Source organism: Chrysemys picta, chromosome 9, assembly GCF_011386835.1.
Source record: "Chrysemys picta bellii isolate R12L10 chromosome 9, ASM1138683v2, whole genome shotgun sequence".
NCBI lineage: Eukaryota > Metazoa > Chordata > Testudines > Emydidae > Chrysemys > Chrysemys picta.
In genome coordinates, this window is record NC_088799.1 from 103,914,526 (window position 1) to 103,928,770 (window position 14,245).

The 14,245-nt window shown below is 53.3% G+C and overlaps 1 protein-coding gene across 5 annotated transcripts in view; it reads right to left on the reverse strand.

The window, feature by feature from the left end:
* TEX11 (testis expressed 11) overlaps nucleotides 1–14,245 on the reverse strand; it is a 110,318-nt gene that overhangs the window by 35,408 nt on the left and 60,665 nt on the right. For all 5 annotated transcript variants that reach the window (XM_065557384.1, XM_065557381.1, XM_065557380.1 and 2 more), the window contains one exon: nucleotides 1,254–1,340. In XM_065557384.1, coding sequence (XP_065413456.1) covers nucleotides 1,254–1,340 — 87 coding nt within the window. The remainder of the gene's footprint in view (nucleotides 1–1,253; nucleotides 1,341–14,245) is intronic.

The following is a 14,245-nucleotide window of genomic DNA, read 5'->3' on the forward strand; positions in this document are numbered from 1 at the left end:
GGGTGGACAATTTATGAGTTTACCCTGCATAAGCTTTATACAGAGTAACACAGATTTATTTGGGGTTTGGATCCCATTGGAAACTGGGTGTCTGGGTGCTGGAGACAGGTGACCAGCTGAGCAGTTTTTGGTTAAAGTCTGCAGCTTTGGGGGCGTGGACCAGTCGTGGGTCTGTGTTGCAGCAGGCTAGCGTGCCTGGCTCAACAAGGCAGGATTCTGGAGTCCCAAGCTGGCAGGGAAAACAAGCTCAGAAGTAACTTCAGCACATCAGGTGACAGTCCCAAGGGGGTCTCTGTGACCGAAACCATCACAGGGCTCATTTAACAACAGCAGGAAATACTGTCAGTAGCTGCTATTAATATAGATTATTCATGATTTCAAATCCGTTATCTCAATAACTAATCTTTCTGCCATTAAATCCATTCACACCAAGTTGAATGAAGAAAAGCCAGATTCTGATCTAAATTACTCTAGTATGAAACCAGAATAATTCCTTTAACTTTAATGGATTTACTCCAGATTTACACAGAATCTAGCTGAAAGTATCCAATACCATCCCCAGACCCATAAAAGGCAATCGTTTCAGACTGCTCTGCATATAGTTTCTATCCTGACAAGTACATTCAGAAGAGAATTAGGCATACCACTCCCATAAAGATTTATCAGTGATCTAGCCCTCTCGATAGTTGTGTCATTCCCATCACTGAAGAATCTGAGCATCTAATTGGCCCAATCAAGTGTTGATTTACAGGTTCTGACCTGCATGTTACCCTCTTCCCTGGGTCATGTCTTCCCTAAATCAGAACTTAGACCTTGTCTACACTATGGGGGGAGATCGATCTAAGCTACGCAACTTCAGCTGCGTGAATAACGTAGCTGAAGTCGATGTACTTAGCTCTACTTACTGTAGGGTCCACACTACGTGATGTCAATGGGAGACGCTCTCCCATCAACTCCCCTGGCGCTTCTTGTTCAGGTGGAGTACAGGACTGTATGGGAGAGCGATCTGTGGTCAATTTAGTGGGTCTTCAATAGACCCGCTAAATCGACCGCCAACAGATTGATTGTCGTTTGTCGATCCCCCAGTAAATGTAGACAAGCCCTAAGTTTCCATAAGAAATTTATTCTGTGAGTCAAAACTTTGCTGCAGGAAGATTCAGAGATCACCAAGTGTTAGTTCTTCACACACAGATTTTTATTCCCAACCCTTTGCCCTTTCTTCCCTCTGTTTACACGCTGGCAGTGCTACTCACCTATTTTTCTAAACCAGTGAGCCTCATGGGTCCTCATATCCAGTGTCATACTCCCTTCCGTAAAAGACTCAGCAAGTCTCCGATGTGCTGCAGAAACATGTCATTCGACAGATAGGAAACGTTTCCTGAGCAGAACAACTGCATTTCCTATGCCCAATATTAACTACAACACACAGTATGGGGCTTTAGAAATCTGAGTAATTCAGCATGTGGGGTACCGCTCACAGGTTTGATCTAATATATTTAGAGAGAGCTCACAGAAAAACATTAGAATGTGCCCAAACTAGCATTTCCAGCTAGATATGCAGGACTGTCACAAGGGACATACAAACAAAATGAGTCATGCCCCTTCACCAAGAAATTCATTGACATTGGGGCCCAACTGGGGGTCTGTGGGGTTTGGCTTAATCTGATGGGAGGAGTTTGGGGCAAGAAAATTAATCCCCTCAGGCCCTTGAAATACTATTCTTAGGGTCCCACTCGAGTCCAATGGAGAAAACGTCTTCTTCAGTGGAGGACAGAATTCAAATTCAAATTGATCCGGACAAACTGGAGAAATGGTCTGAAAAAAACAGGATGAAATTCAACACGGACAAATGCAAAGTACTCCACTTAGAAAGGAACGATCAGTTGCACACATACAAAATGGGATATGACTGCCTAGAAAGGAGAACAGCAGAAAGGAATCTGGGAGTCATAGTGGATCAAAAGCTAAATATGAGTCAGTGTAACACTGTTGCAAAAAAAGCAAACATCATTCTGGGATGTATTAACAGGAGTGCTGTAAGCAAGACACAAGAAGTAATTCTTCTGCTCTACTCTGTGCTAATTAGGCCTCAACTGGAGTATTGTGTCTATCTCCGTGCGCCACATTTCAGGAAAGATGTAGACAAATTGGAGAAAGTCCAGAGAAGGTAACAAAAATGATTAAAGGTCTAGAAAACATGACCTGTGAGGGAAGATTGAAAGAACGGAGTTTGTTTAGTCGGGAAAAGAGAAGACTGAGGGAAAACATGATAACAGTTTTCCAGTACATAAAAGGTTGTTATAAGGAGGAAGGAGAAAAAATATTCTCCTTAGCCTCTGAGGATAGGACAAAAAGCAAGGGGCTTAAATTGCAGCAAGGACAATTTAGGTTGGACATTAGGAAAAACTTGCTGTCAGGGTGGTTAAGCACAGAAATAAATTGCCTAGGGAGGTTGTGGAATCTCCATCATTGGAGATTTTTAAGGGCAGATTAGACAGACACCTGTCAGGGATGGTCTAGATCAGAGGTCGGCAACATTCGGCCCACGGTCCGCCAGGGTAAGCACCCTGGCGGGCCGGGCCAGTTTTATTTACCTGCTGACGCGGCAGGTTCGGCCGATCGCGGCCCCCACTGGCCGTGGTTTGCTGTCCCGGGCCAATGGGGTCGGCGAGAAGCAGCGCAGGTGAGGGATGTGCTGGCCGCGGCTTCTCGCCGCCCCCATTGGCCCGGGACGGCAAACCGCGGCCAGTGGGGGCCGCAATCGGCCGAACCTGCCGCGTCAGCAGGTAAATAAAACTGGCCCGGCCCGCTAGGGTGCTTACCCTGGCGAGCCGCGTGCCGAACGTTGCCGACCCCTGGTCTAGATAATACTTCATCCCACCATGAATGCAGAGGACTGGACTAGATGACCTCTCAACGTCCCTTCCAGTCCTATGATTCTATTACATGAGCTCTCCACTCTCCCTGACATGGTCATGATGTCTATAGCAGCTACAAGACTAAATGTACATTTTCTATGGGGCTTCCAAGACAGGAAGAGAGGAGAGAAAATAGCTAGTGAAAACAGAGGTTACTTCCTGTAACTAGAAATTCTTCGAGATGTGTGGTCCCTGTAATTGACACATAGGATATGCATGCACACCCTGGGCGGTGGGCAGGGGAGGCTGTGCCTCCCCAAACAGCCAGGCGTGACCCCACCCACAGTTCACCTCCAGGGTCCCGCTTTGGCGGTGCTGCTGAGCTCCAGGGGCTCGGGCATGCTGCTCCCTTCCCGGGACTGCGGTGGTGCCACGCGCTCTCCCTCCCAGCGTGCCAGGCCTGGGGGGGCTGCTGTGGTGCTGCCATGTGCGCGCTCTCTCTCTCTCTCTCTCTCTCTCCTGGCACGCCAGGGCTTAGGGGGGCTGCGGCGCCACCGCAAGCTCTCCCTCCTGGCACTCTGGGACTGGGGAGGCTGCAGTGATGCCGCCTCACACTCTCCCTCCCAGGGCTCTGCAGCGGGGGGGGGCTGCAAGCACTAGCTAGCCTGGGGTGGGGGCCAGCAGCTGCAGTGGGGGGGCTCTGAGATCCGGGGGCGTGGAAGGGGCAGGGCTGGGGGCTAGCCTTCCCCAGCCAGCTGTTCCCGTGCCACCCACGATGCACACCATGCACCCGAGCTCAGAGATTTTAACAAGCATTGTCCATTGGCCTGCATATGCACAAAAGATCATCTCGTGCTCCTGAGCGAGGGTACAAGAGGCAGTGAGGGTCAATGCCCCCACAGTTCCTCTTCTTACCACGAATCCAATCCAGAGCTGAAGTAGAAGGAACAGAGGGCAGGTATTGTAATAGATATATAGGGTTACCATACGTCCTCTTTTTCCCGGACACGTCCGGCTTTTCGGCACTCAAACCCCCGTCCGGGGGGGAATCGCCAAAAAGCCGAACATGTCCGGGAAAATGCCGGCCAGGCACTTCCCCTCCCGTGGCGGCTCTGCTCCTCCCCTGACTCTTCGGCTCTGTTTAAGAGCCGAGCTGCCCGAGTGCTATGGGCTTCAGGCAGCCCCCTTGCCACCGCCGGAGCCTGGGAGGGGAAGTGCCCGGCTGGGGGCGCAGGGTCCGGAGGCATAGGGGCTGCCCGAAGCCCAAGCACTACCGGCTTCACGGTTTGCCGGGCAGCCTCCAGATCCTGCATCCCCAGCTGGGCGCTTCCCCTCCCGGGCTCCAGCTGTGCTGGGGAAGCACCGGCCGGGGGCGCAGGGTCTGGGGGCTGCCCGGCAAACCGTGAAGCCGGTAGCGCTCGGGCAGCCCTTTCCGCGTGGCTGGGAGTGGGAGGGAGGAGGGGACGGAGTTAGGGTGGGGAAGGGGTGGAGTTGGGGTGGGGTGGGGAAATGGGCGGGGCCAGGGCCCATGGAGGATCCTCTTTTTTTATTTGTTAGATATGGTAACCCTAAGATATAGACCACACATCTCAAAGAACTTTCAGTTACAGTAAGTAAAAGACGGTTACTCACCGTTGTAACTGTTGTTCTTCGAGATGTGTTGCTCATATCCATTCCATTAGGTGTGTGCGCGCCGCGTGCACGATCGTCGGAAGATTTTTACCCTAGCAACACCGGCGGGTCGGCTGTGGAGCCCCCTAGAGTGGCGCCTTCATGGCGCTGAATATATACCCCAGCCGACCCGGCGCCCCCTCAGTTCCTTCTTGCCGGCTACTCCGACAGTGGGGACGGAGGGCGGGTTTGGAATGGATATGAGCAACACATCTCGAAGAACAACAGTTACAACGGTGAGTAACCGTCTTTTCTTCTTCGAGTGCTTGCTCATATCCATTCCATTAGGTGACTCCCAAGCCCAACTTAGGTGGTGGGGTCGGAGTGAGACATTGCTGTGTGCAAAACTGCTGATCCGAAGGCAGCATCGTCCCTGGACTGCTGCACTAGTGCATAGTGTTCTGTAAACGTGTGGACTGACGACCAAACCGCAGCTCTACAAATGTCCTGGATCGGAACTTGCGCCAGGAAAGCCGTCGAGGAAGCTTGGGCCCTCGTGGAGTGAGCGGTGAGGTGTGGTACTGAGACACCTGCCAGGTCGTAGCAAGTCCGGATGCAAGACGTAATCCAGGAGGATAGGCGTTGTGAGGAGACCGGTGAGCCTTTCATTCGGTCGGCCACTGCAACGAAGAGTTGCGTCGTCTTTCTAAAGTGCTTTGTGCGGTCAATATAGAAGGCCAGGGCCCTTCGCACGTCCAGGGAATGCAAACGTTGATCCTGGCGAGTAGCATGTGGTTTAGGGTGAAAAACCGGGAGAAATATATCCTGGTTGATATGAAATGGAGAAACCACTTTAGGGAGAAAGGCAGGATGTGGACGAAGCTGCACTTTATCCTTGTGGAAAACTGTGTAAGGGGGCTCGGATGTAAGCGCCCTGAGTTCAGAAACGCGCCTTGCTGAGGTGATGGCTACGAGGAAGGCTGTCTTCCAGGACAGGTACAGAAGTGAACAGGTGGCCAGTGGCTCGAATGGAGGACCTGTGAGCTTGGAGAGAACCAGGTTGAGGTCCCACGTCGGAACGGGCTGACGTTGTTGTGGGTACATCCGGTCTAAGCCCTTGAGGAATCTAACGACCATCGGGTTAGAGAATACCGAGGACGCGAGTTCCCCTGGATGGAAGGCCGATATAGCGGCCAGGTGAACTCTAATTGAAGATATCGCCAACCCTTGCTGTTTTAGGGAGAGGAGATATTCCAAAATAAGAGGAATAGGTGCGTGCAATGGGGACGTGGCTCGTTGCTCGCACCAACAGGAGAACCGCTTCCACTTGGCCAAGTATGTGGTCCGTGTTGAAGGCTTCCTACTGCTCAGCAGAATCTGTTGGACAGAGTGTGAACACTGTTGCTCTGCCTGGGTGAACCATGGAGCAGCCACGCCGTGAGGTGGAGTGATTGCAGGTCGGGGTGACGCAGCCGGCCGTGGTTCTGCGTGATGAGATCCGGATACAACGGAAGCGGGATCGGTGTCTGAACCGAGAGTTCCAGCAGCGTGGTGTACCAATGTTGTCTCGGCCACGCTGGAGCGATCAGAATCACCTGTGCCTGGTCTCTGCGCAATTTGAGCAGTACCTTGTGGACCAGAGGAAACGGAGGGAAGGCATAAAACAGGTGGTCTTTCCAGGGAAAGAGAAACGCATCCGAGAGGGAGCCTGGGGCTCGACCTTGCAGGGAGCAGAACACGTGGCACTTCCTGTTGTCTCGAGATGCAAACAGGTCTATCTGGGGAAACCCCCACTTCTGGAAGACGGAATGTATGATGTCCGGACGGATAGACCACTCGTGCGTTTGAAAGGACCTGCTGAGTCGGTCCGCTAAAGTGTTCTGGACTCCAGGGAGGAACGATGCCGTGAGATGGATTGAGTGGGCGATGCAGAAGTCCCACAGGCGAATGGCCTCTTGGCATAGAATTGACGAACGTGCTCCTCCTTGCTTGTTGATGTAAAACATGGCCGTGGTGTTGTCGGTGAGAACTAACACACAGCGGCCACGTAGGAGATTGAGAAATGCCTGGCACGCCAGGCGCACCGCCATCAGTTCCCGAACATTGATGTGTAGGGCTAGCTGAGGTGCAGTCCACAGGCCCTGGGTATGGTGCTCGTTGAGATGGGCGCCCCAACCCAGAGATGAAGCGTCTGTGACCAGGTGCAGAGAGGGTTGTGGGGCGTGAAACGGCATCCCCTCGCAAACCACATTGTGATCTAGCCACCATGTGAGGGAGGTCAGGACCGAGTTCGGGATTGTGACCACCATATTCAGGCTGTCCCGATGTGGGCGGTATATTGATGACACCCAGGTCTGGAGTGGGCGAAGCCGAAGTCTGGCATGCCTGGTTACGTACGTGCATGAAGCCATGTGACCCAGGAGGGTAAGGCACGACCTCACCGTGGTAGTTGGGAAGGCCTTGAGTCCCTGTATGAGGCTCGTGATGGTGCAAAAGCGATTGTCTGGCAGGATGGCTTGTGCGCGTCTGGAGTCTAGAACCGCACCGATGAATTCTATTCTCTGGGTAGGTTCTAGAGTGGATTTGTCCTTGTTGAGTAGGATACCCAACTTGTTGAATGTGCGCACTATTATGTGGACGTGATCGCGAACTTGTTCCTTGGTGCGACCGCGTACCAGCCAGTCGTCTAGGTACGGGAACACCTGTATCCCTTGCCGACGAAGGTACGCTGCCACGACAGCCATACATTTCGTGAAGACCCGTGGGGCCGAAGATAGTCCGAAGGGAAGGACTGCAAATTGGTAGTGCACCCTGTTTACCACGAATCGGAGGAAGCGTCTGTGAGGCGGGAAAATAGCAATGTGAAAGTATGCGTCTTTCATGTCGAGGGCGGCAAACCAGTCTCCAGGATCGAGGGAAGGGATAATGGCCCCCAGAGAGACCATGCGGAACTTCAACTTTACTACGAATTTGTTGAGTCCGCGCAAGTCCAAGATGGGTCGCAGACCTCCTTTGGACTTGGGAATGAGGAAATAACGGGAATAGAATCCCCTGCCCCTTAATTCCACTGGAACCTCCTCTATGGCCCCCATAGCGAGGAGCGTAGAAACTTCCTGTATAAGAAGTTGCTCGTGAGAAGGGTCCCTGAAGAGGGACGGGGAAGGGGGGGAGGAGGGGGGGATAGAAGAAAACTGGATAGCGTATCCCCTCTCCACCGTGCGGAGGACCCAACGGTCCGAAGTTATAAGGGACCAAGCACGGTGGAAGTGGGAGAGGCGATCCCGAAAGGAGGGGGCTGGATCCTGGGGGATGACTGGGGCGCCGTCCTCGACCGCACCTTCAAAAGTTCTGCCTGGGGCCTGAAGGTGGTCGAGGTGGCCCCTGGTTCTGGCCGGGTTGAGGGCCGGTCCACCTCCTTCTACCACCTCGCCCTCGCCTCCGGGCCGAGTCCTGTCTCTGACGAGGCGGGGGGGGGTAGAAGCGCTGAGGCTGCGGCCTAAATGGCCTGCGCTGGGGGCCCACAACATGCATCCCCAGGGAGCGCATGATTGTTCTCGAGTCCTTGAGGCTCTGCAGGCGAGAGTCCGTCTTATCCGAGAACAATCCATGACCCTCAAAAGGCAGATCTTGTAGGGTTTGCTGCAGCTCCGGAGGCAAACCCGAAACCTGAAGCCAGGAGATCCTGCGCATAGCGATGCCCGAAGCCAGGGTCCTCGCCGCTGAGTCTGCAATGTCCAAGGAGGCCTGCAAGGAGGTCCGAGCCACCTTCTTGCCCTCCTCTACCATGGCTCCAAACTCTTCCCTGGACTCTTGGGGAATCAACTCCTTAAACTTCCCCATAGAGTTCCAGGAGTTGAAATTGTAGCGGCTCAGTAGCGCCTGTTGGTTCGCCGCTCTAAGTTGTAGCCCTCCGGCTGAGTAAACCTTACGGCCAAACAGGTCGAGCCGCTTAGCCTCTTTTGATTTAGGCGCTGCAGCCTGCTGGCCGTGGCGCTCTCGTGCATTCACTGATTCCACCACCAGTGAGCACGGTTGGGGGTGGGTATACAAGTACCCATAGTCCTTAGAGGGGACAAAGTATTTTCTTTCCACCCCTCTCGCTGTGGGTGGAATGGAGGCAGGAGTTTGCCATATCGTATCCGCATTCGATTGGATCGTGCGGATCAGAGGTAACGCCACCCTCGATGGGGCATCTGCTCCAAGGATGTTCACGATCGGGTCGTGCACCTCCACTATCTCCTCCGCCTGCAGGTCCATATTACGGGCCATCCTACGCAGGAGATCCTGGTGAGCCCGAAGATCTATCGGAGGGGGACCCGTACATGAAGTGCCCGCCACTGCCTCGTCCGGAGAGGAGGAAGAGGATGCCTCCGGTGGTACCGGATCCAAGGGGGGGTCCTGATCCCCTTGCTCTTGGGCCGGGGCATCACCTGCACTTGGGTCCCTGGTGTCGGGTGGCGTGGACACCGAAGCCTCCATGCCTCCTGGCGGAGGCCGAGAGATGGTGGATTCTGGGGCCCTTCTAACCGAGTGACCCGAGCGAGAGGTCGATGGTATTGGAGCCCCTTGCTCTTGGTGGTATGCCCACGGGGTCCAAAACGACCAGTGAGATGGTCCATGAGAGTGGTCCTCTGCCATCTCTTGCCAGTGGCCGAAATTTTGTTCATCGGCGTGCCCTTGAGGGGGGTATGCCGATCTCGACAGGTCCTCCGAGGAGCGAGACACCGATCTAGACGGCCATGGCGGTGCCGAGAGAGATGAAACCATCCCGGTGGGCTGCGGTGCCGCACGGTGCCGGTCCGGAGATGATCTATCTCTACGCGGTGCCGGCGATCGGTGCCGGGACCGCGACCGGTGCCGATGACCTCGTCGGTGCCGGGAGTCGGATCTGGACCTCGACGAGGACCTGGAGTATGCCCGGTGCCGGGAGCGACCCCTCGACGTCGAGCGCCGACCGTAGCGGTGCCGAGAACTACGTCTCGACGTTGATCGGTGCCGACGATCATGTCGGTGCCGAGACGAAGAGCGGTGCCGCGAAGAAGATCTTGGCCGCGAGTACGACCGGTGCCGAGACGATATTCGGTGCCGGGACTGCGAGCGGCGTGGGGACCTGCTTCGGGACCTGGACCGGTGCCGAGGTTCCAGCCCTTGTGATGGCGGGCGCATCAAGGCAGGTTTCCCCCTCGACTGGACCGGGCGAGTCAACGGTGCAGTCGGCGCCGGTGGTTGAGGCGGTGCCGGCTCCGTGAGAGCTATTAAGTCTCTCGCCGCCGCGAAGGTCTCTGGAGTCGACGGGAGGCACTGTATCACCGCCGGCCTGGGGGGAGACGCTATTTGCACCGGACTCAACGGCCTCGGCGCCGGAGTCGACGGTGCCGGAGGCACCTGTTTTCGTTGCTCCACCGGTGGACGCGGCTCTACCCCCGACACTGGGGGAGCTGGCGTCTTCGGCACTGATGTCCCCGTCTTATGGGCTTTTTTATGCCCTGGGGATAAGGACCGGCGCCGAGGCACTTGCTGTGTCTGCGGTGCCGACGAGGTCCGGTGCCGGGGAGGCTTGTCTGACGCCACTCGCGTGGTCGTCGCAGCCGGTGCCGCCGGGGCACTGCGCACCGAGGTGCTAGGTGCCGGGGCCTTGCTCGTGGAAGGAGCGTCCGGGCTAAGAGCCGCCTCCATCAGAAGTTGCCTGAGCCGAAAGTCCCGCTCCTTCTTGGTTCTCGGACGAAAGGCCTTACAGATTTTACACTTATCTGTCTGGTGTGACTCTCCCAGGCACTTCAGACAGGATTCGTGCGGGTCGCTCGTGGGCATAGGTTTAGCGCAGGAGGCGCACAGCTTGAAGCCGGGAGCGTTGGGCATGAGCCCGGCCCCGCGGCCGGGGGAGAAAGGGGGGAGACGACCCCCTTAATCCCCTGGACTATTTAGAACAACTTTAAAACTACTTAACTAACTTACAACAATGATACAACAAGATAAGCTAGGGAAAGTGGAGAACAGCTAAGCAGCGCTCCACAGTTCCAACGACCGTCAGGGGCGGTAAGAAGGAACTGAGGGGGCACCGGGTCGGCTGGGGTATATATTCAGCGCCATGAAGGCGCCACTCTAGGGGGCTCCACAGCCGACCCGCCGGTGTTGCTAGGGTAAAAATCTTCCGACGATCGTGCACGCGGCGCGCACACACCTAATGGAATGGATATGAGCAAGCACTCGAAGAAGAACCTTCATTCTGTCTTCAAGTGCTGGTCCCTATGTGTATTCCACGCGTGGGTGATTGACAAGCAGTACTCAGATTGGAGGTGTGTGCAAGGAAGCCAGAAACAAAGATGTGTGCAGCTCCGGCGCAACCACAGCATCGGCGCCTATGGAGAAACCCCGTCCGGCTCACTGTCTGATCCATCATTTGACATCGGAGGGGCAAGGCAGGATTGTGAGGAAATGCCCCTTGGTCGGCCATGGCTCCGTTCCATGATCGTGGTGGAGAGTAAGGAGCTTCCACCGTAGCCAGGTCACCAGCCTGATGGAATTCTACCAGTACCAAGTGTCCTGGCGTTGGTGGTGGTGCCAGGGGAGATGGGGACCTTGCCCGTACCAATCTCTCCAGTGCCCCAGGGGCCAATGCTGCTGGCAGTACTGACAGCTCGCATATTCGGTGCCTGTCCCCAAACAGTCCATGGGCCTATCAACGGTACTGGACATTGACAGTCTCCGTGAGATGTGGGTGCAAGGTGATCTCAGTGTCGGTGGTGCCAAGGATACTGAGCAAGGTGGTGATTGCTTTCAGATATCCCTGGGCTCACTGAGTGGTCTTCCCACTCTCTTTTTCAACTTTTGAGAGGAGTGCCCGGGCCATTTCTTCGACGCAATATCCTTCAAAGTCAAGGTTGAAAGGAAGACTCCCATCCATTGGAGGGCTGGGGTTGGAGAGCTGCTACTATACAAATGATTTTCTGGCAGAGCTCTCTGTCCTTGTGGGATCTCGGTTGGAGCTGCTTGCAGAGGGAACACTTTTGTTGGATGTGCCCGCTCCGAGACAGCTCATGCACGAGGAGTGCTTGTCCACAACCGGGATTGCTTCTCTGGAAGTGCGACAATTCTTGAAGCCCAGAGAGCCAGGCATATCCTTATCCAGGGGGGGTCGCCCAAAACTGGGGGCCGACAAGAATAAAGCCTTTTCTTTCTTCTTTTGTTGATTTTTTTTTTAAAGGCACCGCCAAATAAAAGTCAAATGAAGGCTAAAGGATTTCTAAAATCTAAAGATTAACAACTGAAAAGAAGAGTTAATGATCCGCTAACAGGCAGCTAAAGGCTCCATCTCTAGTCCGGGTGGTTGAGAACTAACTGAGGACAGTTAGCCCTCAGTTGGTTAGCCTCGTGGTGCAGCACTAGAAGAGACAGCACATTTGCGGGCCCAACAGACATTGCTACCGAAGTTCTCTGATCAGCAGCACAGGGACGCAGACACAACTACAGTGGAGCATCCCATAGGGACACTGCTCAAAGAAGAAGAGGGATTTTTTGGGAGGGAGGCGAGGGGTAAACTGAAGTGAGTGTCAGTATTGTAATTAGCCCCTCATTTCTCTTACCAACTTTATATTATTTTCTGCAGTTTCTAAGTTTCAGAGGAAGAACAGAAGACACTTTAATATAAACAATCCTCTTCTTGTAAATAGCTAGGACAATGAAGAGCCCGCACTTGGCCTTTAACTACCACATTTATAAATTCGCACTGGAAACTCATAACAACAAAACAACTCTTCTTTTGTCATAGCTCCTGCCTGCCTAATAAAGATGCTGTTCTGAGCCCTATCTATGCAGACAGAGTAGAGAACTGCCACTTCGGGCCATCCCAGACTGAAGCCCCTAGACCTGCTAGTGTGGATGGTACCTGATTGTTTTGACTGCATTTGTGATCATAAGTAGGGTTTCCCCTTCCCAAGGGGAAACTGTAGGAAGAGGGAGCCTTTTGTCTGAGGGAAGCAGCTAACACAGGCCCTACTAGGAATGAAGCTTTTCCAGCTCTAGTCTGCAGGCTTTCCAGAGCAGAAACACACAGCATTAACTGTACCATCAACATGTTCATAGATGTACAACCACAGAAAATGGATGGGGGCTAATTTAGCTACAACTAATCAGGAGAGAGATCTTGGAGTCATCGTGGATAGTTCTCTGAAGATGTCCACGCAGTGTGCAGCGGCAGTCAAAAAAGAAAACAGGATATTAGGAACAGGGCCGGCTTTAGGCCAATTCCACCAATTCCCCCGAATCGGGCCCCGCGTTGTACTTAAAGTACTGCACAGGATCTTTTCAGGGGGAATAAGACAAAACGCCACATTTATTAGTAATACATGTATTCATTAACACTGTATTATATGCATATAATATATTACACTTACACTCACACACACACACACACAAACACACTCCGTCTTGTTGTTACCAATTAGTTGCTCCCCTTAACTTCACTGGCCAGGTGAGTTAGATGGGGGAGGGGGTGGAGCCGGGCTTCTGCCGATCTGGATCGATGCTCCCATGTTGACAAGACGAGACCCGGGGTCCTCTGCAAGACACCTCACTTTTATAGCAGCTTTCCTCTTATGCAAATCTATACCAGATTCAAACTCTGTGTCTGTGTCCATTGGTCCTTTGTGTGCTTTCTTTTGAGTGTTGTCCCAATGCTGCAAAGAGGGTGTTTCCAAAAGAAGGTGCTTGCTTCTAACCCCCGAGGCCGTCGGTATGTCTGCTTGTCTTTAATGAGCCCACTTGACATGTTTTATTGTCCTTGGGTCTGGCTCCCAGACCCTCTCCAACAGTTGAGGCTGTCTGGAGGTGCTGCCTTCCATGCCTTGCTCATTCACACCTCATTCATTCAACAGGGCAATTGATTAAGAGTGGGGGGGAGAGCTCTTGTTCTACTGCTAGCAAAAAGAAATTTTTCTTCTATCTTATTCTATCCTTAGGGGCTATAATATTATACCAAGGGCAATGCAAAGTTTCTAAATGAGGCTTTGATACAAAGTTCCATGAAAACAGAGGTCACACGTGGGTAGACCCACCACAAGGTTATATGAAGAGGCACAATGTAAAGTCATATGAAAATTATCAGAGATTGATCTACACCCGCACCCAGTGGCAGGGCTGCCGGGGTGGGGGCAAGTGGCCCAGAATCCCTTACCTGGCTAGAAGCTCCTTTTTTAATTTTTACTCAGCCGGCGGCACTCCAAGTCTTCGGCGGCACTTCAGCAGCGGGTCCTTCACTCGCTCCAGGTCTTCGGCAGCAGGTCCTTCAGTGCCGTCGAAGACCCGGAGCGAGTGAAGGACCCACCACCGAAGACTAGGAGCGCCGCCCGGTGAGTACAAGCCCCACGTGTTTTTTTTTTTTTTAGTCATCCCTGCCGGGGCCCCGTCAAAACTGTTCGAATCGGGCCCCACACTTCCTAAAGCCGGCCCTGATTAGGAATCATTAAAAAGGGGATAGAAAATAAGACAGAGTATCTTATTGCCTTTGTATAAATCCATGGTACGCCCACATCTTGAATACTGCGTACAGATGTGGTCTCCTCATCTAAAAAAAGATATACTGGCACTAGAAAAGGTTCAGAAGAGGGCAACTAAAATGATTAGGGGTTTGGAACGGGTCCCGTATGAGGAGAGATTAAAGAGGCTGGGACTTTTCAGCTTGGAAAAGAGGAGACTAAGGGGGGATATGATAGAGGTATATAAAATCATGAGTGATGTGGAGAAAGTGGATAAGGAAAAGTTATTTACTTGTTTCCATA